Genomic DNA, 27,913 nt, shown 5'->3' with positions numbered 1-27,913 from the left:
ATTTAAACAAAACAACCAGTTACCTGAAAAGTAGGGATGGGCTGAAAACCCCCCAGTTCAGTTCGCACCAGAACATACCGAACAAGCATAAAATTTGGCATAAAATTTGGCAGAACACACGAACACCGTTAAAGTCTATGGGACACAAACATAAATAATCAAAAGTTCTCATTTTTAAGGCTTATATGCAAGTTATTGTCATAAAAAGTGTTTGGGGACTCGGGTCCTGCCCCAAGGGACATGTATCAATGCAATTTTTTGCATTTTTTAAAAACGGACGTTTTTTCGGGAGCAGTGATTTTTTTAATGCTTAAAGTGAAACAATAAAAATGAAATATTCCTTTAAATATCGTGCCTGGGGGATGTCTATAGTATGCCTGTAAAGTCGCGCATTTTTCCCGTGTTTAGAACAGTACCACAGCAAAATTACATTTCTAAAGGAAAAATTGTCATTTAAAACTGATTGTTGCTGTAATGAATTGTCAGGTCTCTGCAATGTAGATAAAACTCATTGAAAAAAGAGCATGGGATCCCCCCATGTCCAGTCCATTACCAGGCCCTTTGGGTCTGGTATGAATATTAAGGGAAACCCTGAACCAAAATTTAAAAAAAAATTGCGTGGGGGTCCCTGCACCCTTCGGGTCTGATATGGAAATTAGGGGGAACCCTGCACCAATTTTTTTTTTAAATGGCGTAGGGGTCCCCCCAAAAATCCATACCAGACCTGGGTCTGGTATGGATGCTAAGGGGAACCCTGCACCAAAATGAAAAAAACAAATGGTGTAGGGGTCCCCCCAAAATCCATACCAGACCCTTATACGAGCACGCAACCTGGCAGGCCACAGGAAAAGAGGGGGGAACAAGAGAGCGCCTCCCCCAAACCGTACCAGGCAACATGCCCTCAACATGGGGAGGGTGCTTTGGGGCCTCATCCCCACAACCCTTGCCCGGTGGTTGTGGGGGTCTGCGGGGAGGGCTTATCGGAATCTGGAAGCCCCCTTTAACAAGGGGAACCCCAGATCCCGGCCTCCCCCCTGTGTGTGAAATGTAAAGGGGGTACAAATGTACCCCTACCATTTCACAAAAAAGTGTCAAAATGTTAAAAAAAAACAAGACACAGCTTGGGACAAGTCCTTTATTAAAAAATAATAAAATAAAAATGTTCCACGATGTCCATTAATCTTCTTATATCGCAGCACCGATGGACCGAAAAAGAAAAAAAAATCTGCCACCGATCAGCCTCCATGGGAGGTTCCCGCCATGTGATGCTTCATTGCCTTTGACAGTTCTTATATAACTGAGGGCAGGGCCACCCCGGGTGACCCCGCCCCCTCTGACGCACGGGGATTTCCCCATGGCTTCCCCATGGCGTCAGAGGGGGGCAGGGTCACCCATTTACGTACGTTATAAGAAGATGAATGGACATCGTGGGACATTTTTATTTTTTTATTTTTTAATAAAGGACTTGTCCCAAGCTGTGTCTTGTTTTTTTTTGTACATTTTGACACTTTTTTTGTGAAATGGTAGAGGTACAATGTACCCCGTTACCATTTCACACAGGGGGGAGACCGGGATCTGGGGGTTCCCTTGTCAAAGGGGGCTTCCAGATTCCGATAAGCCCCCCGCCCACAGACCCCCACAACCCCTGGGCAAGGGATGTGGGGATGAGGCCCTTGTCCCCATCAACATGGGGACAAGGTGCTTTGGGGGGCTAACCCAAAGCACCCTCCCCATGTTGAGGGCATATGGCCTGGTACAGTTCAGAAGGGGGGACGCTCTCCCGTCCTCTATTTTCCTGCAGCCTGCCAGGTTGCGTGCTCGGATAAGGGTCTGGTATGGATTTTGGGGGACCCCAATTTTTTAAAAATTTTGCCGCAGGGTTCCCCTTATAATCCATACCAGACCTGAAGAGTCTGGTATAGATTTTGGGGGGGACCCCTACACAATTTAAAAAAAAAAAATGGCACAGGGTTCCCCTTAATTTTCATATCAGGCCCTTTGTCTGATATGGATTTTAGGGGGACCCCCACGCAATTTTTAAAAAAATTTTGGTTCAGGGTTCTTCTTAACTGCTTGCTGCCCGCCCACCATCAAATGACGGTGGGGCAGTGCAGCTCTTGTTCTGGGACGCCGTCATATGACCAGCCCACCACTGCCCATAAGTGCCACCAATCAGTGCCCATTAGCCATGCCAGTCAGTGCTGGCAATCAGTGCCACCTATCAGTGTTGCCCATCAATGCCCATCACTGCTGTCCATCAATGCCCATCAGTGTCGCCCATCAGTGCCATCCATCAATGCCCATCAGTTCCCATATGTACCGCCTATCTGTGCCGCCTATCAGTGGCCGCCACTGCCACCTAACAGTGCCCATCAGTGCCGCCTATCAGTGTTCATCAGTGCCACATATCAGTGCCACCTATCAGTGCCCATAAGTGCGGCATATTAGTGCCTCCTCATCAGTGCCACCTCATCAGTGCCCATAAGTGCTGCCTCATCAGTGCCACCTCATCAATGCCCACCAGCTCAGCCTATCAGTGCCCATTGGTGCTGCCTCATCAGGCACATCAGTGAAGATGAAAAATTACTTAGTTACAGAATTTACTGACAGAAAAAAAGTAAAAAACATTTTTTTTCACAATTTTTGGTCTTTTTTTTGTAAAAAATAAAAAACCCAGCAGTGATTAAATACCGCCAAAAGAAAGCTCTATTTGTGTGAAAGAAATGACAAAAAATTTGTTTGGATACAGTGTAGCATGACCGCGCAATTGTCGTTCAAAGTGCGACAGCGCTGAAAGCTGAAAAATGGCTTGGGCAGGAAGGGGGTGTTAGTGCCTGGTAGGCAAGTGGTTAATATTCATACCAGACTGAAAGGGCCTGGTAATGGACTGGGGGGGGGATCCCATGCTCTTTTTTTCAATTAGTTTTTTCTATATTGCCGAGACCCAACAATTCATTACAGCCGCGATCAGTTTTAAATGACAATTTTTCCTTTAGAAATGTAATTTTGCTCTGTGAAAATGCGCCACTTTACAGGCATACTATAGACACTCCCCAGGCACAATATTTAAAGGAATATTTCATTTTTATTGTTTTACTTTAAGCATTAAAAATATCACTGCTCCCGAAAAAATGTCTGTTTTTAACCACTTCAGCCCTGGAAGGATTTACCCCCTTCCTGACCAGAGCACTTTTTACAATTTGGCACTGCATCGATTTAACTGCTAATTGCGCGGTCATGCAATCCTGTACCCAAACGAAATTTGCGTCCTTTTCTTCCCACAAATAGAGCTTTCTTTTGATGGTATTTGATCACCTCTGCCATTTTTATTTTTTGCGCTATACACGGAAAAAGACCGAAAATTTTGAAAAAAAATGATATTTTCTACTTTTTGTTCTAAAAAAAATCCAATAAACTCAATTTTAGTCATACATTTAGGCCAAAATGTATTTGGCCACATATCTTTGGTAAAAAAAATGTCAATAAGTATATATTTATTGGTTTGCGCAAAAGTTATAGCGCCTACAAACTAGGGTACATTTTCTGGAATTTACACAACCTTTAATTTATGACTGCCTATGTCGTTTCTTGAGGTGCTAAAATGTCAGGGCAGTACAAAACCCCCACAAATGACCCCATTTTGGAAAGTAGACACCCCAAGGAAATTGCTGAGAGGCATGTTGAGCCCATTGAATATTCATTTTTTTTGTCCCAAGTGATTGAATAATGACAAAAAAAAAAAAAAATTACAAAAAGTTGTCACTAATTGATATATTGCTCACACAGGCCATGGGCATATGTGGAATTGCACCCCAAAATACATTTAGCTGCTTCTCCTGAGTATGGGGATACCACATGTGTGGGACTTTTTGGGAGCCTAGCCGCGTACGGGGCCCCGAAAACCAATCACTGCCTTCAGGATTTCTAAGGGCGTAAATTTTTGATTTTACTCCTCACTACCTATCACAGTTTTGAAGGCCATAAAATGCCCAGATGGCATAAACCCCCCAAATGACCCCATTTTGGAAAGTAGACACCCCAAGCTATTTGCTGAGAGGCATGTTGAGTCCATGGAATATTTTATATTTTGACACAAGTTGCGGGAAAGTGACAATTTTTTTTTTTTTTTTTTGCACAAAGTTGTCACTAAATGATATATTGCTCACACAGGCCATGGGCATATGTGGAATTGCACCCCAAAATACATTTAGCTGCTTCTCCTGAGTATGGGGATACCACATGTTTGGGACTTTTTAGGAGCCTAGCCGCGTACGGGGCCCCGAAAACCAAGCACCGCCTTCAGGATTTCTAAGGGTATAAATTTTTGATTTCACTCTTCACTGCCTATCACAGGTTCGGAGGCCATGGAATGCCCAGGTGGCACAAATCCCCCCCAAATGACCCCATTTTGGAAAGTAGACACCCCAAGCTATTTGCTGAGAGACATGGTGAGTATTTTGCAGCTCTCATTTGTTTTTTAAAATGAAGAAAGACAAGAAAAACATTTTTTTTTTCTTTTTTTAATTTTCAAAACTTTGTGACAAAAAGTGAGGTCTGCAAAATACTCACTATACCGCTCAGAAAATAGCTTGGGGTGTCTACTTTCCAAAATGGGGTAATTTGGGGGGGTTTTGTGCCACCTGGGCATTCCATGGCCTCCAAAACTGTGATAGGCAGTGAAGAGTGAAATCAAAAATTTACGCCCTTAAAAAGCCTGAAGGCGGTGCTTGGTTTTCGGGGTCCCGTGCGCGGCTAGGCTCCCAAAAAGTCCCACACATGTGGTATCCCCATACTCAGGAGAACAGAATGTATTTTGGGATGTAATTTCACATATTCCCATGGCATGTTTGAGCAATATATCATTTAGTGACAACTTTGTGCAAACATTATATATTTTTTTAAAGCAAATGCCCTACAGATTAAAATGGTGGGTGTTTCATTTTTTTTTCACACAGTATTTGCGCAGCGATTTTTCAAACGTATTTTTTGGGGAAAAAACACACTTTTTTAAATTTTAATGCACTAAAACACACTATATTGCCCAAATGTTTGATGAAATAAAAAAGATGATCTTAGGCCAAGTACATGGATACCAAACATGACATGCTTTAAAATTGCGCACAAACGTGCAGTGGCAACAAAATAAATACATTTTTAAAAGCCTTTAAAAGCCTTTACAGGTTACCACTTTAGATTTGCAGAGGAGGCCTACTGCTAAAATTACTGCCCTCGATCTGACCTTCGCGGTGATACCTCACATGCATGGTGCAATTGCTGTTTACATTTGACGCCAGACCGACGCTTGCGTTCGCCTTAGCGCGAGAGCAGGGGGGACAAGGGTGCTTTTTTTTTTTTCTTTATTATTTTTTTGCTTTTTTATCTTATTTTTAAACTGTTCCTTTCATTTTTTTTTTTTTTAAATCATTTTTATTGTTATCTCAGGGAATGTAAATATCCCCTATGATAGCAATAGGTAGTGACAGGTACTCTTTTTTGAAAAAATTGGGGTCTATTAGACCCTAGATTTCTCCTCTGCCCTCAAAGCATCTGACCACACCAAGATCGGTGTGATAAAACGCTTCCCCAATTTCCCAATGGCGCTATTTACATCCGGCGAAATCTAAGTCATAACATGCTCGTAGCTTCCGGTTTCTTAGGCCATAGAGATGTTTGGAGCCACTCTGGTCTCTGATCAGCTCTATGGTCAGCTGGCTGAATCACCGGCTGCATTCTCAGATTCCTTGTTGAGACAGGAGAGCCGGAGAAAAACACGGAAGACGGCGGGGGGCATTCCCTCCCACTGCTTGTAAAAGCAGTCTAGAGGCTAATTAGCCGCTAGGATTGCTTTTACATGAAAGCCGACCGCTGGCTGAAAAGAATGATACCAAGATGATACCTAAACCTGCAGGCATCATTCTGGTATAACCACTCAAAGTCGTGAATGGCGTACCTGAAGACAAAAAAAATGGTTAACAATAAAGCACAGTAAACGGTAAAGTATAAAAAATTGCATACCTGAAAAGCAAACATGATAAAACATAATAACAATAAAACATTGCAGAATAGAATACAGTAAAAAATAGCAGAACAATAGAGAGAGAATAGAGAGAGAGAACAATGAAACGACAACTATTTTTTTTTATTTTATATTTTTGTTTGTGTTTTTTTTTTTTTTTTTTTTTTTTTACACTTTTTTTGTAACTGTAACTTTTATAACTGTAACCGGTTCCAGGTTCGGGTCTCTCAAAATGCGATGGCATCTTGAGAGACCCTGTGAAAGTGTGCCTAGTCTGTGGAATGCTGTACCCTACGCTAATACTCGTGAATGGTAGCGTTCAAAACATTCACCAATGTAAAGACCGGGATTGTCAGGACAGGAGGGACAATAATAGCGCGTGTCACGTCTATATCCGCGCTTGCTGCAGACACAACATCTTTTTTGGGGGGGTTAGTTGGGTAGGGGTACTCGGGAGGACATAAAGAAAATGAATCTCATGCAGCCGACTGATTTGGTTGGGGATGTGAATGGGGGAAGTACGGGTGCTGCAGAAGCGGTGGGTTCCAAATTAGGATTGGCGAATGCAGCAGGAAGGGCATTATGGGCACGACGGGCTTGTGTTTGTCTTCTTGGTGGCAGCGGGACACTACTTGTGCTTGCCACCTCACCAGCTTGAACTGCACTTATGGGACTTGCCACGTCACCAAGTGTTACTGCAGTGCTGGTTTGACTACGACCAGGGTGTACTAGGCCGCTGGTGCTTGCCAGTTCAATAAAAAGCTACCAAAAAAACTGTTAGCGATCGCAGGGATCAGGCCTGACTCTGCGAACGCTGCAGTTATGTGTTTAGTGTTTTGTAAGTGTCAGTGATCGATCGATACTGCACTTGGGTGGGCTGGGCTGGGCCAGGCGGAGGGGCAAAACGCAGGTGCTAGCAGGTATCTGGGCTGATCCCACTAACACTGCGTTTTTGGGAACCCTAAACTGCTGGGGACGCTAGTATAGATTTGATCGGATCAGATATTGATCCGTTCTGATACTATACCACTAAAGGAGGCGTATACTGCGTGCGTGGGTGTTAGCGGTACTGGTGCTAACCTGACGCTGCTTGGGGCTGGTGCTTGTCAGTTCACCAAAATGCTACCAAAAAAACGGTTAGCGATCGCAGGGATCAGGCCTGACTCTGCGAACGCTGCAGTTATGCGTTTAGTGTTTTGTAAGTGACAGTGATCGATCAATACTGCACTTGGGTGGGCTTGGCTGGGCCAGGCGGAGGGGCAAAACGCAGGTGCTAGCAGGTATCTGGGCTGATCCCGCTAACACTGCATTTTTGGGAACCCTAAACTGCTGGAGACGCTAGTATAGATCTGATCGGATCAGATGTTGATCCGTTCAGATACTATACCACTAAGGGAGGCGTATGCTGAGTGCGTGGGTGTTAGCGGTACTGGCGCTAATCTGACGCTGCCTGGGGCGACGCATATCACCGCCGGGCGATCAGGGGGCTAAACCTTTATTCAGTAATAAACGGCGGGTGCCCTGACACTATAAAAAATAAACTAACTAACCAGCGTCACCCGTAACAGTTATACGGTGATCAGTGGTGAAATGGTTAACTAGGGGGCAATCAAGGGGTTAAAACATTTATTAGATAGTATATGGGGGTCCCTGTCGCTATAAATCGCTGACGGCGAACCTAAATATTTACGTCCCTAACTAGCGTCACCAGCGACACTAATACAGCGATCAGAAAAATGATCGCTTAGCGACACTGGCGACGGGGGGTGATCAAGGGGTTAAAACTTTATTGGGGGGGTTAGGGGGGTACCCTAGACCTAAAGGGGGCTAACCCTAACTGTCCTAACACAGTAACTGTCACAAACTGACACCATGCAGTAATCAGAAAAAAAAAAAAACCTGCTTGGTGTCAGTGTGACAGGGAGGGGGGTGGGGTGATTGGGGGGGGATCGGGGGTGTAATGTGTGCCTGGCATGTTCTACTGTGTGTGTGTGTGTTGTGCACTCACATTACAGTCTTCTCTCCTCGGCGCCGGACCGGGAAATGCCGAGCCGAGGAGAGATGACATCATTTCCTCTGCCTCTGTGTACAATACAGAGGCAGGGAAATTATTTGATTGGCCAGGAGCGATCGCGAGGGGGGGGCCCACGAATGGATGGCCTCCCCCTCACCACCGATCGCCGGGGAGGATTTGCCGACCGCCGCAGGCAGCGGGGGGGGTCCGATCGGACCCCCCACCCGCGGGCAGGCAAGGACGTACCTGTAAGTCCTTTTGCCTGCCCGTGCCGCTCTGAGGACGTATATAGTCGTGCGGCCGTCGGCAACTAGTTAAAAAAAAAATTTGCATTGATACATGTCCCCTGGGGCAGGACCCAGGTCCCCAAACACTTTTTATGACAATAACTTGCAAAGAAGCCTTTAAAATGAGCACTTTTGATTTTTCATGTTAGTGTCCCATAGACTTTAACGGTGTACCGGCAGCTTTCAAATTTGCCCTGAACACCACATATTGTTCGTTGTTCGCGGAACATCCGAACAACCAAAGTTCGTCCTGAACTTATGCTCAGGTTGAACCATTCTCTACTGAAAAGTACAGCAAAATGATGAATTTGTTATAGGTACTATCTTGGTTGGAATTAATTTAGCGAGCATATAAGGTATATGTTAACCATTGCATGTATCAGAATGAGAAAGCCATCTATCCCAAACTTTAGAGTACTTGAGGGGACAACCTCGGTGATCGTAGATTAGCTTTTTATAGGAAAGGACTCTATTGATTTCCCTTATCCATGCTGGTAGGGTTGGGGGTAATGGTTGCATCCATGTTCTGGCAATTGTTTTCCTAGCTATATAGTGTTTCCCCTCACAAAAACAGCAGAATACTTATCAATTTCCAAATCAGGTAATAAGCCTAGGAAACAGAGCTTGGGGTCAAGAGTAACTGGGGTGCCCATATCATCGTGCAGAAAATGGATCACTTTGAGCCATACATTTCTGACCTTTAACTGTTCCAGCAGTGCCATTACTCCAGACAATTTAAGGATATTTAATTTCTGCATTATTATCACTGTCCCAGCCCTTGCAACCCTTTTCTATCTGTGTAAGGAGCTGAGTCTCCACCTCCCCATTAACACTGAGTGGCCTGTAACAAAGCCATATACAGTTCTAGCCTTAACAATTCAGCTCGCTTTGGAAACCACAGTTTGGCATTGCATGCTTTTATTAGGCTTATGATATACCAAAACACTCAAATCTTTCTTCACCATTGATCCCCCCAGTTGTACTCCCCCCTAGTATGTATGATGCATGCATATTCTTAGCCCCCAAATGCATAACTTTACATTTATCAACATTAAACCTCATTTGCCACAAAGTTGCCTAATTAAACAGAGCGTTGAAGTCGGCTTGTAAGTTAGAGACATCCTCTAAGGACGTTATTCAACTACATAGCTTGGTGTCATCTGCAAACACTGAAATTTTACTTTTAATCCCAGACCCTATATCATTTATAAACATATTAAAAAGTAAGGGTCCCAACACTGAACCTTGGGGTACACCACTGATAACCTTAGACCATTCAGAGTATAAATCATTAACCACTACTCTCTGAAATCGGGCTTTTAGCCAGTTTTCTATCCATTTACAAATTGATCTTTCCAAGCCTGTAGACTTTACCTTACACATTAGTTGTGTGTGGGGAACTGTGTCAAAAGTTTTTGCAAAATCCAAGTATACCACATCCACAGTCACCCCTCTGTACTTACCGCCTCATAACAAGAAATAAGGTTTGTTTGACAACTTCTGTCTTTCATGAATCCATGCTGTCTGTTGCTTCAAATATTTTTTCCAGCAAGAACTCGTCTATGTGGTCTTTTATTAAACTTTCCAGTGTCTTCCTAACTATATAAGTTAAACTAACAGGTCTATAGTTACTTGGTAATGTTGTGGAAAATTGTATGATTAATGTATTGTCATAAGAGTCTCCCAGTGTCTGTTCTCTCGCAGCCCGCTCTAAAGAGCTGACTGGGGCAGACTGATGCTGGTTGAGACCTGTTAAGTAGTGGAAAACTTCCTGGTGTTTGGAGAGAGGTGTTTGCGGAGAGAGGACATGTCCGCCAGCAAGGGGCCCCTATGCAATGCACAGAACGATCATCTGGTGGGGGTGTGTTCGCTCTGCAAAGACATTATCGTTTTAGCGGTTGTTTGCCCTTGTCACCCTGGTATGCCTGATCAACATAGTTGTGGTGTCATGACGTACACCTGCAGATAATCTCCCATCCACGAGGAACTCTAGTCATCGTCATTTGGTTGTATGTATTTTGTTGTGTTGTTAAATCCTTATATGGTCTTTCACATCCTGTGTTCATTTCATGTGAGGTCACAAGCTTTGTAAAAGGTGTTTGGCTGTTGGAAGCCCAACCCTCGACTTTTGGGACTTCCTGTTATGCTAATAAAGAGCCAGGAGACTGCTCGGCAGGGGGCTTGCGGGCAGTGTGATGCTGGAGCTGAGAATGTAAGAATGTGTTGTGTCTGTTTGTGGGGAAGGGGCACACACCAGAGGAGGGCTACACCAGAGGATGGCATACGATCAGAAGGTGAGATGCATTTATATCATTAGACGAAATTGTTATTATTATTAGAAACAGGAGATTGGGCTGTGTGCTCTGTGTGCAGCCAAATTTCCATTTCAGGATGGCGGGCCAGGTACTTTATGGGGCAGACAGAACCCCCCTCCACATCGGCAAGAAAAGGGGGGAGAACGGATCCCAGTCCAGGACATCTCTTTCCGATGTGTTGGGGAGCCTCTGCTCTGCAAAAGAGCGAATTTTTAATCTTTTGAAATAATGCTGGAAGTTTGATCGTATTTCTGGTGTGTGCCTGCGTGTGTGTGTGTGTGCGTGTGATTTGTATCTCGAATGTTTGTGTAAGGAGACTGATGCTGTGTAACAAGTTTGTAATGCATGTGAGAAATGGATGAATTGTAATTATTACTTATGTATGGGACAAGTAGATTTCATGACTTTTGTAGAGTGTTTAATTGTCTCAAGACACAGACTTTGTTGAAGATGGCTGCTGCATTTTCAAGTGGGCATGCGGCCTGGGGGGAGGGGCGGCCAAGCATTTTACAATGGTGAAAAGTTGGCTGCTCCCTGTGGACAATAGAAAGGTTTTGTTTTGAGATGAAAAGAACATGCAAGCATTCACTGTCTGTATTTCTCAATGTCTTGTTCCTGTGAGAGCAGATATGAACTGAGTTTGAGAAGAGAGGGTATGTTTCAGCCGTGTAACTGTGGGTTATGTGGCTTGCTTGTTTCATTGGATAGCATGTGTTCCTAAGTTGTGCTTTTTCGTAACTCTAACACTTTTTTTTAAATGTTTGTCTAAGTGTTAATTTAGTATCTCAAATGTGTAATTTTGTGGGGAGAAATTTTTAGTTTTGGTGGGAAAATGCGCCATTTTGTTGTGGTCTGGCTTTTGTTGGAGTCACCATTTGGATCGGCGGCCATTTTGAAGACCCGTGGGCCTTCCTACAGGGGAAGCTGCTCCATTTTGTATTCCTTTGTGTGTACAAAGCCATGTGGTATAAGCTGCCATCTTGTTTCTAGACTCCTTGTGTGTGAAAGGCCATGTGCTATAAGCTACAACCTGGCTTCTAGGCACCATTTTGTTTCCCTTTTTAAATGAATTGATTTTTTGTACTGTTTACATACTTTTCAAGGAAGCTATTGCGTTTTCTGTATTGAATACTGTTTTTGAGTGAAATCTCTACTTTGCACTGAATTTCAATGGATAACAAGACTAGCTTTAACTGTGAGTTTCTTTTACTTTTAGCGGTGTGTGTTTAATTTTTATTTGTTTTGCGTTTTTGTGTCTTTAGCTGAGGGTTGTATTGTATAGCCTGCAATATATGAAACTAGGCTTACCCTCCCCTCCCCTTTCCTGTACATTGATATGTAAATAAACCAGTTTGAGGGGATTTAGAGCTGGGCATGCAACAGGAAGCTCTTTTCAGCATTTTAAGTATCCACAGGAAGTTGGGGGGGGAGCTTGGGGTATCATACAACAAGCAAATGAGATTTGTGATTGGAAGGACAATGGGAAAATACTGGCGTTTGAAAGTGTTTTAAATATCTCCCAGCTGTCTTTTTAGTTTTATACTGTAATACAGTTTTGGGTAGAGAGCAAACAGGAGGCATCCAAGTTATTGTTGTAATATCAAGGTACAGAGAGAAGCTGCAGTGTTTTGTAAAAGAAGCAGGCAAAAGTGCTCTGTATAGATTCGTCTGGCGACGCAGTGTACGGTCGTACAGCGCAATGCACTTATGTATGCATACACTGTGAGGGGTAGAGACATAACTCGGGGGGTGATCTGTGGTTGTTGGCGAATCATTTGGCATAGTTAATAGTTGGTTGTTAAAAGAGTGGTACTCTGTAGTTCTGTGCCAAAAGTGTTGGGACAACAAGCCATAGAGTTGATGCCTCGTTTTAGTGTTTCTAGTTGAGTGACTAATAGTGGTTGTAGTCCGTCAATCCACCGTGTAAGAAGACACCGGGCGGTGGTCTCCGAAATGGGTGCAAGGGTTTCCCTGGACGCAGGGGTAAGACGATAAGCCGATTTGAATCGCCATGGGTAATGGCAGTCCGTGCAAGGGAAGAAATGCGAGGCTTCCCACAGTCAAACGGATGCACAAGAGCATGGAGTCTAGTTCTGGGGAAAAGGCCATTAAATCACAGAAAGATTGACATAGGTGGTCCAAGGATACTATTTTGGGTATCCCTCTGGACGATTGCAGCTTCAGAAATCTGTAATGTTGAGTGAGTTGATGGATGCGTAATACACGTTTATGTGATTAAAAATACACAGGCCTGTATTTGAAATTTGTGTGGCTGGTCCATGCAAAGATTTCGAAATGCTCTCGTGCCTTTCAAATTGTATACTTTTTCTATCGCTAAAAGAGTGAAGGCAGCATTCCATCTGGTTATTTTTATTTTTTTTTCATTTTCGTTTTTGGGAACTATGAAATATCTCCCCCACCTTTTTTTTAAATGTTTGTCTCTTTTCATTGTTTGTATGTAGTAACATGTTTGAACCTACCGCGACAGCCCTCTTGCGTGTTGCGGCTGTTGTATTTTAAGTAAAAAACGTGAAAGTAAGACTTATGCCCCGTACACACGGTCGGACATTGATCGGACATTCCGACAACAAAATCCTAGGATTTTTTCCGACGGATGTTGGCTCAAACTTGTCTTGCATACACACGGTCACACAAAGTTGTCGGAAAATCCGATCGTTCTGAACGCGGTGACGTAAAACACGTATGTCGGGACTCTAAACGGGGCAGTAGGCAATAGCTTTCATCTCTTTATTTATTCTGAGCATGCGTGGCACTTTGTGCGTCGGATTTGTGTACACACGATCGGAAATTCCGACAATGGATTTTGTTGTCGGAAAATTTTATAGCCTGCTTTCAAACTTTGTGTGTCAGAAAATCCGATGGAAAATGTGTGATGGAGCCTACACACGGTCGGAATTTCCGACAACAAGGTTCCATCACATATTTTCCGTCGGAAAATCCGACCGTGTGTACGGGGCATTACAGAGGGTTTAGTTATTATCGGTTTTGAGGAATGTCAGTGACAATTTACCAATGTACATGTGTTTGCTCTGCAAATCGGTTTAGCAGTTGTTTGCCCTTGTCGCCCCGGTATGCCTGATCAACATAGTTGGGGTGCCATGACGTACACCTGCAGATAATCTCCCATCCACGAGGAACTCTACTCATCGTCATTTGGTTGTATGTATTTTGTTGGGTTGTTAAATTCTTATATGGTCATTCACATCCTGTGTTCATTTCCTGTGAGGTCACAAGCTTTGTAAAAGGTGTTTGGCTGTTGGAAGCCCAACCCTCGACTTTTGGGACTTCCTGTTATGCTAATAAAGAGCCAGGAGACTGCTTGGTGGGGGGGGGGGGGCTTGTGGGCAGTGTGATGCTGGAGCTGAGAACGTAAGGATGTGTTGTGTCTGTTTGTGGGGAAGGGGCACACACCAGAGGAGGGCTACACCAGAGGATGGCATACGATCAGAAGGTGAGATGCATTTATATCATTAGACGAAATTGTTATTATTATTAGAAACAGGAGATTGGGCTGTGTGCTCTGTGTGCAGCCAAAATTTCCATTTCAGTAACAACTTTGATTCCTTTTTAAATATAGGCACCACAATTGCCTTACGCACATCCAATGGTACTATTCCAGTCATTATGTGGAGAAAGAATGCCCTTGGGGGGATTGTACGGGTGGGAGTATGAGTAAGGGATGGAAACAGAAGTATACGTAAAAAACAATTAATTTTATTACAAAATGACATTAACAAATTACATTATAAATATTCCTAAAACCATTGAATAGGATGTAGATCATGTTAGGATTTTTATGATCATATTACCTGCATGACCCCTCATCTGGTGTCTACCTGTGATCCAATAATCAAGCAACTGTATATGTATCTACATCCTATTCAATGGTTTTAGGAATATTTATAATGAAATTTGTTAATGTCATTTTGTAATAAAATTACCATATTTATCGGCGTATAACACGCACTTTTTTCCCCTTAGAATCAGGGGAAAATCATGGGTGCATGTTATACGTCGATCCCCCGCCAATCCCCCGCTGATTGTGAGCGGAGGATCGAGCCGCCAAGATACACATAGCCGAGTGTACTTGGCTCGGCTCCACTCACAGTCTTGCCCAGTCCCGCCCTATGATGGACATAACACAGGGACTGGGCGTGACTGTGAGCCGAGCCGAGTACACTTGGCTACTCTCGGCTCCGCTCGGGACTGCAAGAGGACCCGAGAGCCGCCGAGAGGACCCGAGAGTCGCCGAGAGGACCGGAGAGCCGCCAAGATACACAGGACATCCGGCTCTGTATCTTGGTGGTGCCATTTTTAAACTGGAAGACTGCAATGAAAAGGCTACACTGACAAGGCTACACTGACAAGGCTACACTGACAAGGCTGCACTGACAAGACTGCACTGACAAGGCTGCACCGACAAGGCTGCACCGACAAGGCTGCAAATGACACTGGACAAGGCTGCAGATGGACACTGATAAGGCTGCATTGATGGGTATTTAAATTTAAGTTTTTTCCTTAAACTTCCCTCCTAAAAGCTTTTTACCTTAAAATTCCCTCCTAAACTTAGGGTGCGTGTTATATGCCGCCGCGTGTTATACGCCGATAAATACGGGTAATTGTTTTTTACGTATACTTCTGTTTCCATCCCTCACTCATGCTCCCACCTGAACAATCCCCCCAAGGGCATTCTTTCTCCACAATGTTTCTCCATGGGATGTGGTGGGAGTTCTTTGGGAATCAAGGCGATTTCTCTTCATTCCTTTATTATACTATTCCAGTCATTAAAGAGTCCCTAAAAAAAATTTTGAGCCTTTGTGGATCATTTGGGGCTGTGTCACTATACCATCCCCATTATGGACATGAGCTCCCCCATTCTTTTTATACACAGAGCTGAAGAAAGTATTTATTAAAGCGGGGTTCCGGCCGGGAAAAAAAAAATTAAAAGTCAGCAGCTACAAACAATGTAGCTGCTGACCTTAAATAAGCACATTTACCTGTCCTGGGTGCCCGCGATGTCGGCCGCCTGAGGCCGACCCGTACTTCGGCTCTTGGGTCCCGGCACCGCCATCCTAACTAAGGGAAACATGGCTTATGGCTTCACTGCCCGTTTCCTACTGCGCATGCGCGAGTCGCACAGCGCTTTGTGAATGGGACGCGATGTGTTGTGGGACACACACATTTCCCATAACACACCGCACCCCATTCCCCAGAAGACAACATGAGGACGAGAAGACAGAACATCACCGTGGCGTAGGAAGAGGCAGATTAGGAAGACTGCCTAGCAACAGCCATTTCAGGTGAGTTAAAATTTTTTATTTATTTCTTTTTTTAACCTCCAATTTTTAAGGTATTTTTTGGTGCATTTTTTTTTGTGGTAGACCTCCACTTTAAATGTGCCTTCTCTTTGTCCCCAGTCACCCACTCCAGATTATTTTGTAAAGGGCCTACATGATCAGACCTGACCTTCTTATTATGAATATATTTGAAGAATTTTTTGGTGTTTGTCCTACTATCGTTTGCAATCTGTCATTAATTTTGAATTTTTGCAGCCTTTATTTCCTTTTTACATATTCTTTTATATTATTTGAAACATGTAAATGATTACAGTGTTCCTTCATTTTCATATTTTTTTACAAGCTGTTTTCTTATTATTTATAAGAGTGATATTTATATTTCTAGAGTTGCTTTGTGGACTGAATGTGTTTGGAGAAGGGTTACAAAGAGATGGACTTAGGAAAAGATTGGGATAATGATTGATTTCTGATATTGGAGGTATAATTGTATTGTAGATACCGTACTCCCTCTTGTTTAACCACTTGACCCCCAGAAGATTTACCCCCCTTCATGACCAGGCCACTTTTTGCCAAACGGTATTGCGTTACTTCAACTGACAATTGCGCTGTCATGTGACGCTGTATCCAAATAAAATTTATGTCCTTTTTTTCCCACAAATAGAGGGTTTTTTTGGTGGTATTTGATCATCTCTGTGCTATAAACAAAAAAAGACCAACAATTTTGAAAAAAAAAACTATATTTTTTTACTTTCTGCTATAAAACATATCCAATATTTTTTTTTTAAATATATACTTTCTTCATAAAGTTAGGCCAATATGAATCCTTCTACATATTTTTGGTTAAAAAATTCCCAATAAGTGTATATTGATTGGTTTGCGCAAAAGTTATAGCGTCTACAAACTATGGGATATTTTAATTTTTTTTTACTAGTAATGGCGGCGATCAGTGACTTATAGTGGGACTGCGATATTGTAGCGGACATTCAGACACTAAATGACACTTTTGACATTTTTGGGAACCAATTACACTAATACAGTGATCAGTGCTTAAAATATGCAATGTTACTGTACTAATGACACTGGCTGGAAAGGGGTTAAATATCGGTCATCACTGTGTGATTACCCTGTGTTTTATTACAGTGTGGGAGGTGCTTTTACTAGGGGAAGACATGGATCCAGGTCCCTGCTTTGCAAAGACACAGTATCCATGCCTTCCCTCCTATCAGAATGGCGATCTGCCTTGGTTACATAGGCAGACCACCGTTCTGCGCCTCTGCTGGATTATCAGCGGGTGCCAGCAGACATCGAGTCCGCGGTACCCACCGCTGGGCCCCCGCTGTGTGTGTCAGAACAAGGGGAGGAGGACTTAAAGCGGAACTTCCCCTTTTGGGTGGCGCTCCACATTAAAGTGGATGTAAACCCTCCATACACCCAGTGAAGTAAACAGCCTCAGATGATACACAGAGATGAAACAAATCTCCCAACATAAGTTTTACATGTATATCTTCTGTCTTCACCTTGATATACTGTTTAGAAAGTGCTTGTCCTATTAGAATTTTCACTTCCTGGTTCCCCTGTAGGAGGGATCATTGCTATACACCAGTGGTGTCCAAACTATGGCCCTCCAGTTGTTAAGGAACTACAACTCCCATCATGCCTAGTAATGTCTGTGAATGTCAGAGTTTTACAATGCCTCATGGGAAGTGTAGTTCCGCAACAGCTGGAGGGCCGTAGTTTGCACACCCCTGCTATACACTGTAAGACACTGTGAGACAGCTGATTGGAGAAAGGCATACACCCCCCTCCCCACACATGCAGAGGTTGCTTGTGTATAGTTTAGCAGTCTGCTAATCTATTTATAGCAACCTCCCCCGACACACAGTTCAGACTCCCATCTCGGACAGCTTGTCAAAAGTTATTAGGCTGATAACAGAAGAATGCGGCAGGACAAAGCTAGAGACACAGGGCTTTGAAGAGAGATAAGAAAACACTGCAGATATATGTGCCCAGCTCAAATTTCATGAATCGGGTTTACATCCACTTTAACCGCTTAAGGACCAGCCGCCACAGTTATACTGCAACAGGTTGGCTCCCCTGCGTGAATCGCCGTCATGGTAGGTTGGCCTCTTTAAGAGTTCTATGGGGCGTGTGTCCGTGATATCCGCCGGGCAACCGCGATTGCTCCTGAAAGAGACAGAACGGAGATCTGTCAATGTAAACAGACAGATCTCAGTTCTGTCAGGAGAGAGGAGACAGATCTGTTGTTCCTACTGATTAGGAACACTCCCTCCACAGTTAGAAACACTCCCTAGGACACAAATTTAACCCCTTGATCGCCCCCTAGTGTTAACCCCTTCCCTGCCAATGACATTTATACAGTAATCAATGGCTATTTTTAGCTCTGATCACTGTATAAATGTCAGTGGTCCCAAAAAAGTGTCAAAAGTGTACAATCTGTCCGCCGCAATGTTGCAGCCCTGCTTAAAATCGCTGATCACCACCATTACTAGTAAAAAAAAAAGAATAATAAAAATGCCATAAATCTATCTATTTTGAAGACGCAATAACTTTTGTGCAAACTAAACAATATATGCTTTTTTGAGATTTTTATAACAAAAATATGTAGAAGAATACATATTGGCCTAAACTGAGGAAGAAATTTGTTTTTTTTATTATTTTATGGGATCATTGTTATTGAAGAGGGTGGCGTGAGATTTTTACTGTATTTATGTCAATCATCTAGGCCAGGCAGACCCCTCCTAGTTGCCTGTCACTAGAAGAGCATCCTGGCACCTCGGCAGGTGGCGTTTACCCACTTAGTTCCGCTACTCTGGGGAGTGAGTTGGAAGCAAAGGGATAGGGAATGTTCCTCCTCTCAGCAGGTTCCATTCTTCTAGGTAGATGGGCTTCTATAATACATACAAATCAGACCTAGGGGGGTTTCGTCCTGATTCCATTCACAAAAAGAATATACAGGCTTCAATTCAACCCTGTATGTAGTTTGCAAGGGATGGTGGCTAGCGTCCGATTGTAGATCTGAGAAAATGAAACTTTTTTTATCCCCTTAGAGATCATCAAAATGGAGTCCATTAAACCAGCGCAGACAGATGTTAAAATGCTAAACATCTCACATATCTAAACATCCCAAAATATTTCTTTCTCTCTCTTAATTGGTAAGCTTGCGATCGGCTAGATGCATTTCCAGTTTAACAGTCTGCCTTTTGGCCTATGCAGGTCTCTGAGACTGTTCATAAGGGTTCTCAGTGCAGTTATAGCTCCACTCAGAGAACAAGTTCTCCGGGTGCACCGCTACCTGGACAACATTATTCTTCTATCCAGAGGTCTGAAACAATTGCTTACGCACCAAGAGATCCTCATAAACACTCTGCGGGGATATGGCTGGTTTATTAACTCTCTCTAACTTAATAGTTGGTATGCCGGGAGGTACTCTTCCAACTCCTCTGTTTGGCTTCCACCAGAGAAAACGGTGGCAGTCAAAGAAGGAATGCTGAAGACAGTAATCTCCACTTGTTTGACCATTTCTCAGTGCCCCAATCTTTGGAGCACAATATTGTCATACCAAGAATCTCTTGGGTGCTCTGACTTTGACAGTTGGAATTCTTAGCACAATAGAGGATCAGAGTCTGGCACAGTTATCAACTTTCACTCAGTATGCATAGGCGTATACGGTGGTGGCTGAAGAGGGAGAATCTGATGAAGTCGCCCTTTTAGAACCATTAGACTGTATCACAATTACTATTAATCTTGGCAAAGATAGCCTGAAAGGCACACCGCGGGAAACCGTTGCTTCAGTCCAATGTCCAATGGAAGATTCCCAGCCAAGCGGGAAAGTCTTAAATATCCTAGAAATCCAAGCAGCTTCTTTAGCACCTTTCGCCTCCTTTATCACCAGCAGGGCGAGATATTGATACTACTGCACCTCAGGTGACACTTGTTCTGGACTTCTTGTAGACCAGATTAGACATGAGCCTTAGCCTATATTCCTTGAGATTGCAAGTGTCGACAAGGTTGGCAATAACAAGGCTTAAATGTGCTGGAAATCCTTTCATTTGCACAAATTTTGAAGACAGTCAGGAGGTTTCGACCACCACAAAAGAGGATCTTTCCCAGTGGAATCTATCGGTGTTGCTGGATTTCATGGAGTTCGACCATTTACTGCAACAGAACAGTGTTCAGTTTGTGACATTACCTACTAGGCAGTATCTATTGCAAGATCTTCAAGCAGAAGGATGTCTTAGATTCAAGCTCGGAGAGCTTCAGAAACAGATACTGTTTTCTTTCCAGAAGGAGTAAGACTTGTGTCATTTTGTATCAAGGTTAGCGACAGCCCTCCATCTAACAGTAATCTGGGCATTGCCTAACTTCCCAGAGGATCACTCAGGTGGGTCACACAAATTGGACGTGTCCAGAACATGAAAGGAGTTCCTATCCACAATTGTCCTTTTCAGATCAAGTAATAAGCCTTTTATCTTTCCAGCTGGAATTCATCAGGGAAAAGAGGCTACCTCCTGGACTCTAGTAGGCTTGGTCGTGTATATAGGGCGAGGGGGTCGTGAACCTCCTTCAGCAGTGGCTACATACTCTCCCAGAGCGGTTTTGGTCTCAGGGGCTGCCCATTCAAAGATGTCCATAGAATCCATCTGCAGGGAATTATCATGGTCGCCCCAGGATACCATTTTAAGCACTACGGAGTAGATCTGGCTGTCTTGCCATTAGTGGACTGCAGAGGAAGGACTGTTCCATCTTCTCTCCCATTCTAATTAACCACTTGCCACCTGGCCACTGCCAAATGGCGGCTGGGCGGTGCGGCTCTCGTTCTGGGTGGACATCATATGATGGCCTCCAAGAACGACTGCTCTCGCACCCCCGGGGGCGCGCAGCACGGCGATCGCAGCCGCACCATTTTGCTAGGACACGGCGCAAGCTCGATCTGTGTAAGGACCCACGGCCGCGGCTCTTTAACCATGTGTTCGGTGCTCCTTGCCTCACACTGACAGAGTGTAAGGAGAGGAGAGCCGATCAGCGGCATCTCCTCACAGGCGACAGCTAGGTATATAATTAGGGCACTGATGATCAGTGCCCTAATTACAATTAAGTGTCCACGAGTGCCAGCAATGATTGCCCACCACTGCCAGAAATCAGTGCCAACCAGTGCCCACAATTTCCACCAATCTGTAACCACAAGTGCCAGCAATCAGTGGCCATTAGTGATGCCAGTCAGTGCTGGCTATCAGTGCTGCCCATCAATGCTGCCCATCAATGCCACCCATCAATGCCCATCAGTGCCGCCCACCAGTGCCCCTTATCTGTGCCCACCAGTTCCGCCTATCTGTGCCCTGTGATCACCAGCGCCACCCATCAGTGCCGCCTATCAGTGCTCATTAGTTCCACCTAATCAGTGCTCATATGTGCTGCCTCATTAGTGCCCATAAGTGCCATCTCATCAGTGCCCATCAGTGAAGGAGAAAAATTACTTATTTACAAAATTTACTGACAGAAACTAAGAAAAACTTTTTTTTTTTCAAAATTTTTCTTTAGGAAAAACCCAGCAGTGATTAAATACCACCAAAATAAAGCTCTATTTGTATGAAGAAAATGATAACAATTTCACATGGTTACAGTGTAGTATGACGGCGCAATTGTCATTCAAAGTGTGACAGCAATGAAAGCTTAAAAATGGCTGGGGCAGGAAGGGGGTGTAAGTGCCCTGTATTGAGGTGGTTAATGTGCTGTATCCCTTGTGCTTCTGGCTGCTGGTTTTCTTTAACTCTTCCGCCATCAGTCCCCCTCAACCCCAGTTGCTGTAATCTTCTGGGTTAGCATGGGTTAATAGAATTGAGAAAGCTGTCATTTGCACTCGTCAAGAGTGCCCAAAACTGCTTGCTCTTTCTGTCCAGCTCCTCCATTCATAGCAGCCAGTACTACAGCTTCTATGAATGAAACACAATCTATGAATGGAGGGGGTGGACCTTTCAATTATCTACCCATCCTCCAATCATAGCTTGTACTTTATTCGTAACGGAAAATTGTATCAAATACTTACTGTAATTTTTCTTTCCTGACGCCAATCCATGGCAGCATACTAGTGACAGGCTCCGCCTCTCTTCCACTCCCTCAGGACCAGTTAACAGCATAAATTAAAGGCCTAGTTAGGCCCCACGCCATTCTTTGTAATTAGCTACATACCGAAATGTACAAGGGTGGGTCCGTATGCTGTCATGGATTGGCATCAAGAAAGGAAAATTACGGTAAGTATTTGATACAAATTTTACATTTTCCTGACACCAACATGGCAGCATACTAGTGATAAATAACTAGCTGACAGGGTGGGTTTCTACTCGTCGAATCAATTTTTAATAGTAAGTCATGTTCCTTCTGCTGATTTTTGTGTTTTTCATTTTGACTACACTTATACAGGCTTTAAGCTGGCCATACATGTTTTCTTTTCTTTTCTTTAAGCCAGTGGGATGAATAAAAAAAACTAACAGATTAATCCATCCACACAAATAAGGTGCTGCTGGATCCCAGCTGGACTGGCTGAATTTTGATCAGTGTGTGGCCTGCTTGAAGCTGGGTACACACAGGCTGAATATCGGGAGATATTTGCCAGTTCAAAAAAAATGTCCGACATTCGGCCGGCTTCTGTCGGATGTGCATGCTGGAAAACCAGCAACCAACCAACCAACCCTCGATTAGTCCAGGCTTTAGGCTTTAGTTTGTTGGTCATTTATGTAAAGTTCATCTAAATTTACTACAATGCTGATGTCCAAGGGTGGCTTTTTTTTCTCCTCCATAGATATAGGAGCCACCCTAAGGCAAGAAACATGTTACTGGCTGCATCACCAGGTGAAAATAAAGAGAAAAAATCTAAAAACAGAAAACCAAGGTAGCCACCACATCTAAGCATTGGCAAGCTGCAATATATTACATTTTTGTTTGTGAGTTTAATACTGCTTTAAGGAGAACAGAAAAATTGAGCCCTTTGAGGTACAAATATGATATGAGAAACATAGGCTCTTAATAGCTAAATAGACATGAACAAATACCAATTCCACACCTAAGTGATATTTATGTTTGTAAGGCTTAATGTACACGGTAGGGACGTTTTACAATTTCTCCTGAAAGATTTAACTTGACAGATAGTAACCGACATTTAAAAATGTCCGTTTTGCCACATTTACATGCCACGTTTGCGTTCAGAAGCGTTTTTTTTTTCAAATAGTCAAAAATTAAAAACGCCTGTAAACTTAACGCGGCTAAACGCGAGTTACCGTGTTTACAAGCTGTTACAGGCGTTTGGCGTTTCAAGTGCCTCTGAACATGCGTCCTGAACGCATTTTTTTAATTTCCAAAAAATGCTTCTAAACTCAACTCCCTAATAAAGACTATAAACAACCCTGTGTACATGTACTGATAAGATAATGGAGGAGAGTTCAGGGGCAGCTGAAAAAAACACCCACCTGCTCCTAAACATCCGTTTACCAGCAACAGTGTACATGAAACCTAAATGTAACAATTTTCAGAGAACGTTATCATGAAGTAAAGCAAATGCAATTCAAATTTTACTGAGTTGTACAAAAGGCTTTCTACTTTAAACGGCAAACACAACTATATAAATCCAATAATTACAAACCCAGTAAGCATACCTATGACCTTTTCTACCCCAACAACCTAGACAACAATACCGAGGAAATGTTGCTGGTAACAGTGCACACTTCTATATTCAAATCCAGGCACAAATAATATTCATAGCATATCTTCCAAAAGCTATTATGGCATAATTACTGTTTTACGCTCTATATTGTAATAATAGGGTTACCTGAAATCATGGTGCATACGGTAAAGTGCAGTTTGCTTCTTGTGCTATATTTCCTTTTAGAACTTAGTCCAGAGTCAGCATGACATTTTCCTGAGCTCCTTCTGTTGATCCATCAACAGCTTTACTGGGGTGAAAAATAACTAAGTTTCATTTCATCCTGTTTAAAGTAATAACAGTACAGCAATGTAATAATTCTTGCCGGTCTAGTCTCTCTAGCTTCCCACACCCTATTCTGTCCGATTGGTGCTTTCCATCTCTATTATTTTGTAGTAGGGTAAAATAGATGCATACAGTACGTTAGAAGAAATCAAATATTTTGTTGGGTGTTATATCATTTATACAAATCGTAGAAATCAGCAGTGACTGAACTGTGACCATACTTTAGTTTAAAGTGGGTTAGATAGAACTAGTGGACCATTCAAAAAATCAAAGTCCTCACTGTGATATAGACACACATAGGGGATCATTTCTTAAAGGTTCTATGCAATGGCGTCAACGTTTGATATTGAACTATATGTCCTGTAAATATGCCAAAAGGTTCCTGGTGATAAAAAAAAAGTATTTATTATACTATATTAAAAGTTTTTTTTTCATAGGTTAAAAGCAGTGATAACAAAATATGCAGGGCCCCATTATATTAAACACTTGACCTCCAGAAGATTTAACCCCCCCCCCCCCGCCTTCATGACCAAGCCATTTTTCGCATTACTTTAACTGACAATTGTGCGGTCATGCAACACAGTACCGAAATCCATTTGTTATGGTTTTTTTCCACACAAATAGAGCTTTCTTTTGGTGGTATTTGATCACCTCTGCGGTTTTTATTTTTTGCACTATAAACAATAAAAGAGCGACAATTGTGAACAAAAAAAAAAACAATATTTCTTACTTTGTGCTAGAAAACATTCTCAATAAAAAAAATGTAAAAAATCAAATTTCTTAATCAATTTAGGCCAATATGTATTCTCCTACATATTTTTGTTTAAAAAAATCCCAATAAGCGTATATTGAAAAGTTATAGCGTCGACAAACTATGGGACATTTTTATTTATTTATATTTATTTATTATTTTTTTACTAGTAATGGCAGCAATCAGCGACTTATAGTGGGACTGCGATATTGCAGCGGACAAATTGGACACCTAATGCCCTGTACACACGGGTGGACTGTTTAGCAACAAAAGTCCGACAGTATTTCCGACGGCCTTTTGACGGACTTTCAAACGAACTGACTTGCCTACACACGATCACACCAAAGTCCGACGGATTCGTATGTGATGACGTACGACCGGACTAAAATAAGGACGTTCATAGCCAGTAGCCAATAGTTGCCCTAGCGTCGGTTTTCATCCATCGGACTAGCATACAGATGTGCAGATTTTTTGATAGGAACTGGATCCGGCAGAGTTCCGACGTAAAGATTTGAAACATGTTCCAAATCTAAAGTCCATCAGATTTTCGACAGAAACAGTCCGCTGAAGGTCCGGTGAAGCCCACACACAGTCGGATTGTCTGCCGGATTCGGTCCGTCAGACCAGTCCGGTCGAAAAGTCCGCTCGTGTGTACAGGGCATAACTAACACTTTTGAAACTTTGTGGAGACCAGTGACACTAGTACAATGATCATTACTAAAAAATATGCACTGTTACTGTATTAATGACACTGGCTGGGAAAGAGTTAACATCAGGGGAGATCAAAGGGTTAACTGTGTGCCTAGGTTGTGCTTACTCACTGTGGGGGAGGTGCTTTGACTAGGGGAAGACATTGATCCATGTTCCTACTTTGCATAGGCAGATTACCATTCTGCCTGTGTCCTGTGTAATCCACGGGTGCCGGCGGACATTGAGTCCATAGTGGGAGCAGGTCGCCGGTGGTGCGTGCGCATGCCCCAGACCCGGAAGTGTCAGATAATGTACTAGGTACGTGAACTAGCACAAAGTGGCCACTGTTCTGCAGTAAATGTATGGTGGGCAGTCTGCAATTGGTTAGGGGCCAGGTGAAGTAGGACTGTATTGGGTGGCTATTCCAGCACAGTCCCACCACAAGACAAGGAAAAGTGCCATGTCGCCCACTTGGCCAGTTTACATTACTGCATTGCTGTGATGTGTGATGAAAAAAAGTATGGTATGCGCTTTTTTTTTTTTCAGCACAATACAGAGTGATGCAGTCCACTGCCTTGTACCATGCTGCGGCTAAATTAACCTAATGAAATGTCAGGTGACATTTCAACAAAGATTGTTTTGTAAAAAAAAAAGCCCTAGTGTAATGATATCACATACTGGACACACGAAAAGCTGTAGCTAGCGGCCATGTTGTCAGGGAACCTTATGGCAGCCATGACAGTCTTGGCTAACAGTTAAACATTGCAGTAGAAATCTGAACCCCCTTCCTCCTCCCTTATTTCCTGGAATTCATAGGCTTTATACTTCAAAAGAGCTGTTATCTCAACATAGAGAAAGCAGAACCAGGCTAGGTCTGAAAAAACAGCTAAAGTCGGCCTGGCAGGATGTTCAGGCCTATCGTAAAACTGTCACCCTCTCAATCCAGAGAACCAACAGATATCAGTCGTAAATACCTTCAGTGGCGGCCCATGCACTGTGGGCGCAGGGGTGCCGCCCCCTCATCCATGCGCCCGGCCCCTTTCAGGATGCTGGACGCATGGATTGCTATGGTGGAGGTAGGAGGGGGTGGTATTTTTGAAGCACCTAATTAGAGCCAGAGGCTCTAATAGGCTCCAAAATAGGGTGGGCTCAGGGCACAGAGAGTGCGCCCTGATCCCACCCAATTGTGTGGCGATAGTGAATGAATTGTCGCTATTTTCACACTAACCTTCCTCCGCGCCAATCAGGAGGCAGGGCGTCAGACCTGTTTCCTGATTGGCCAAAGCGCCAGGCCACCCTATTAAAAGCCTGGCACTTAGGAAGAGGAAGCAGAGGAGACACGCTGGAGCAGAGGTCGCTAACTCCCCTCTGTCAGAGCCACCCGCGGAGGTACTGTTAGAGCCGCGCGCATGAGGGGGTGTGCTGTCAGAGCCGTGCGGGGGGGGTGTGGCTGTCAGAGCCGCAAGCCCCGCGATTGGGGAGGTCGGTGTTTACTGACCACTTGTGCCCGTCACATTTGACGGGCACAAGTGGTTGCATTTAATGGGCACAAGTGGCTGTATATGATGAGCACAAGTGGCTGCATATGATGGGCACAAGTGGCTGCATTTGACGGGCACAAGTGGCTGCATATGATGGGCATAATTGGCTGCATATGATGGGCACAAGTGGCTGCATATGATGGGCAAAATTGGCTGCATATGATGGGCACCAGTGGCTGCATATACTGGGCACGAGTGGTTGCATTTGACGGGCACAAGTGGCTGCATATTATGGGCACACGTGGCTACATATAATGGGCACAATGGCTGCATATGATGGGCACAGTGGCTGCATATGATGGACACAGTGGCTGCATATGATGGGCACAGTGGCTGCATTTGATGGGCACAATGGCTGCATTTCAGTATTTTTCAGTTTGTGCCCCCCCCAAAAAATTTTGATCACCAGCCGCCACTGAATACCTTAATGCACATAAAGTTTAAACAGTTGGGATAGTTTTGAAATTTTCATAACTTCCCAATTAATAATAGCACAGCCATAATATGGACATATGTAGTTTGTAGTAACCTTTCAAGTCCAGACACCCCTATGTCAGATCATATGGGAAATCACTGGTGTCCATTATTCCTCCTAGGTAAACTAGACATTGGAGACCTGGCATGTGTATATTTGTTTTGAAGCAAAGGTCACGCTGAGCAGTAATATGGATAGTCACAGTCTGTAAACAGTAGAGATGCAGAGATATGTCTCTAAAGCTCTTAATGCAAGCTATAAACTAACCTGCCTCTTGAAGAGCGCTACTGTTTTAAAGTAAGGCCTCTGAGCAGACCTGGCTGTGGTGGCAGTGTGTGTTACAGACGTTTATTCTAAAATCATACTTGATATTGCTAAAATTATGAGTCTCCCCCTGCTCAGTCTTTTAAAGAGGGGGCGGTGGCAGTTAATTGCATAATTAGCCCAGTGACAATCGCTCTCAGGCTGCTGGCACCTAGATTGTGGTCCCGCAAGCTGGAAAATCTT

At 43.5% G+C, this 27,913-nt stretch overlaps 1 protein-coding gene across 2 annotated transcripts in view; it reads right to left on the bottom strand.

Moving 5' to 3' along the window:
- Window positions 1–23,953, bottom strand: part of LOC141145159 (chloride channel protein C-like) — a 225,666-nt gene extending 201,713 nt beyond the window's left edge. For both annotated transcript variants that reach the window (XM_073631572.1, XM_073631571.1), the window contains exon 1: window positions 23,791–23,953. In XM_073631572.1, the coding sequence (XP_073487673.1) occupies window positions 23,791–23,800 (10 nt within the window). In that variant the 5' untranslated portion in view covers window positions 23,801–23,953. The remainder of the gene's footprint in view (window positions 1–23,790) is intronic.
- Window positions 23,954–27,913: the final 3,960 nt, after the last annotated feature.

The sequence above is a fragment of the Aquarana catesbeiana genome, linkage group LG05, assembly GCF_042186555.1.
Source record: "Aquarana catesbeiana isolate 2022-GZ linkage group LG05, ASM4218655v1, whole genome shotgun sequence".
Taxonomy (NCBI): domain Eukaryota; kingdom Metazoa; phylum Chordata; class Amphibia; order Anura; family Ranidae; genus Aquarana; species Aquarana catesbeiana.
Note: the sequence above shows the minus strand (reverse complement) of the source record. Positions and strands in the feature narration are given on the sequence as shown.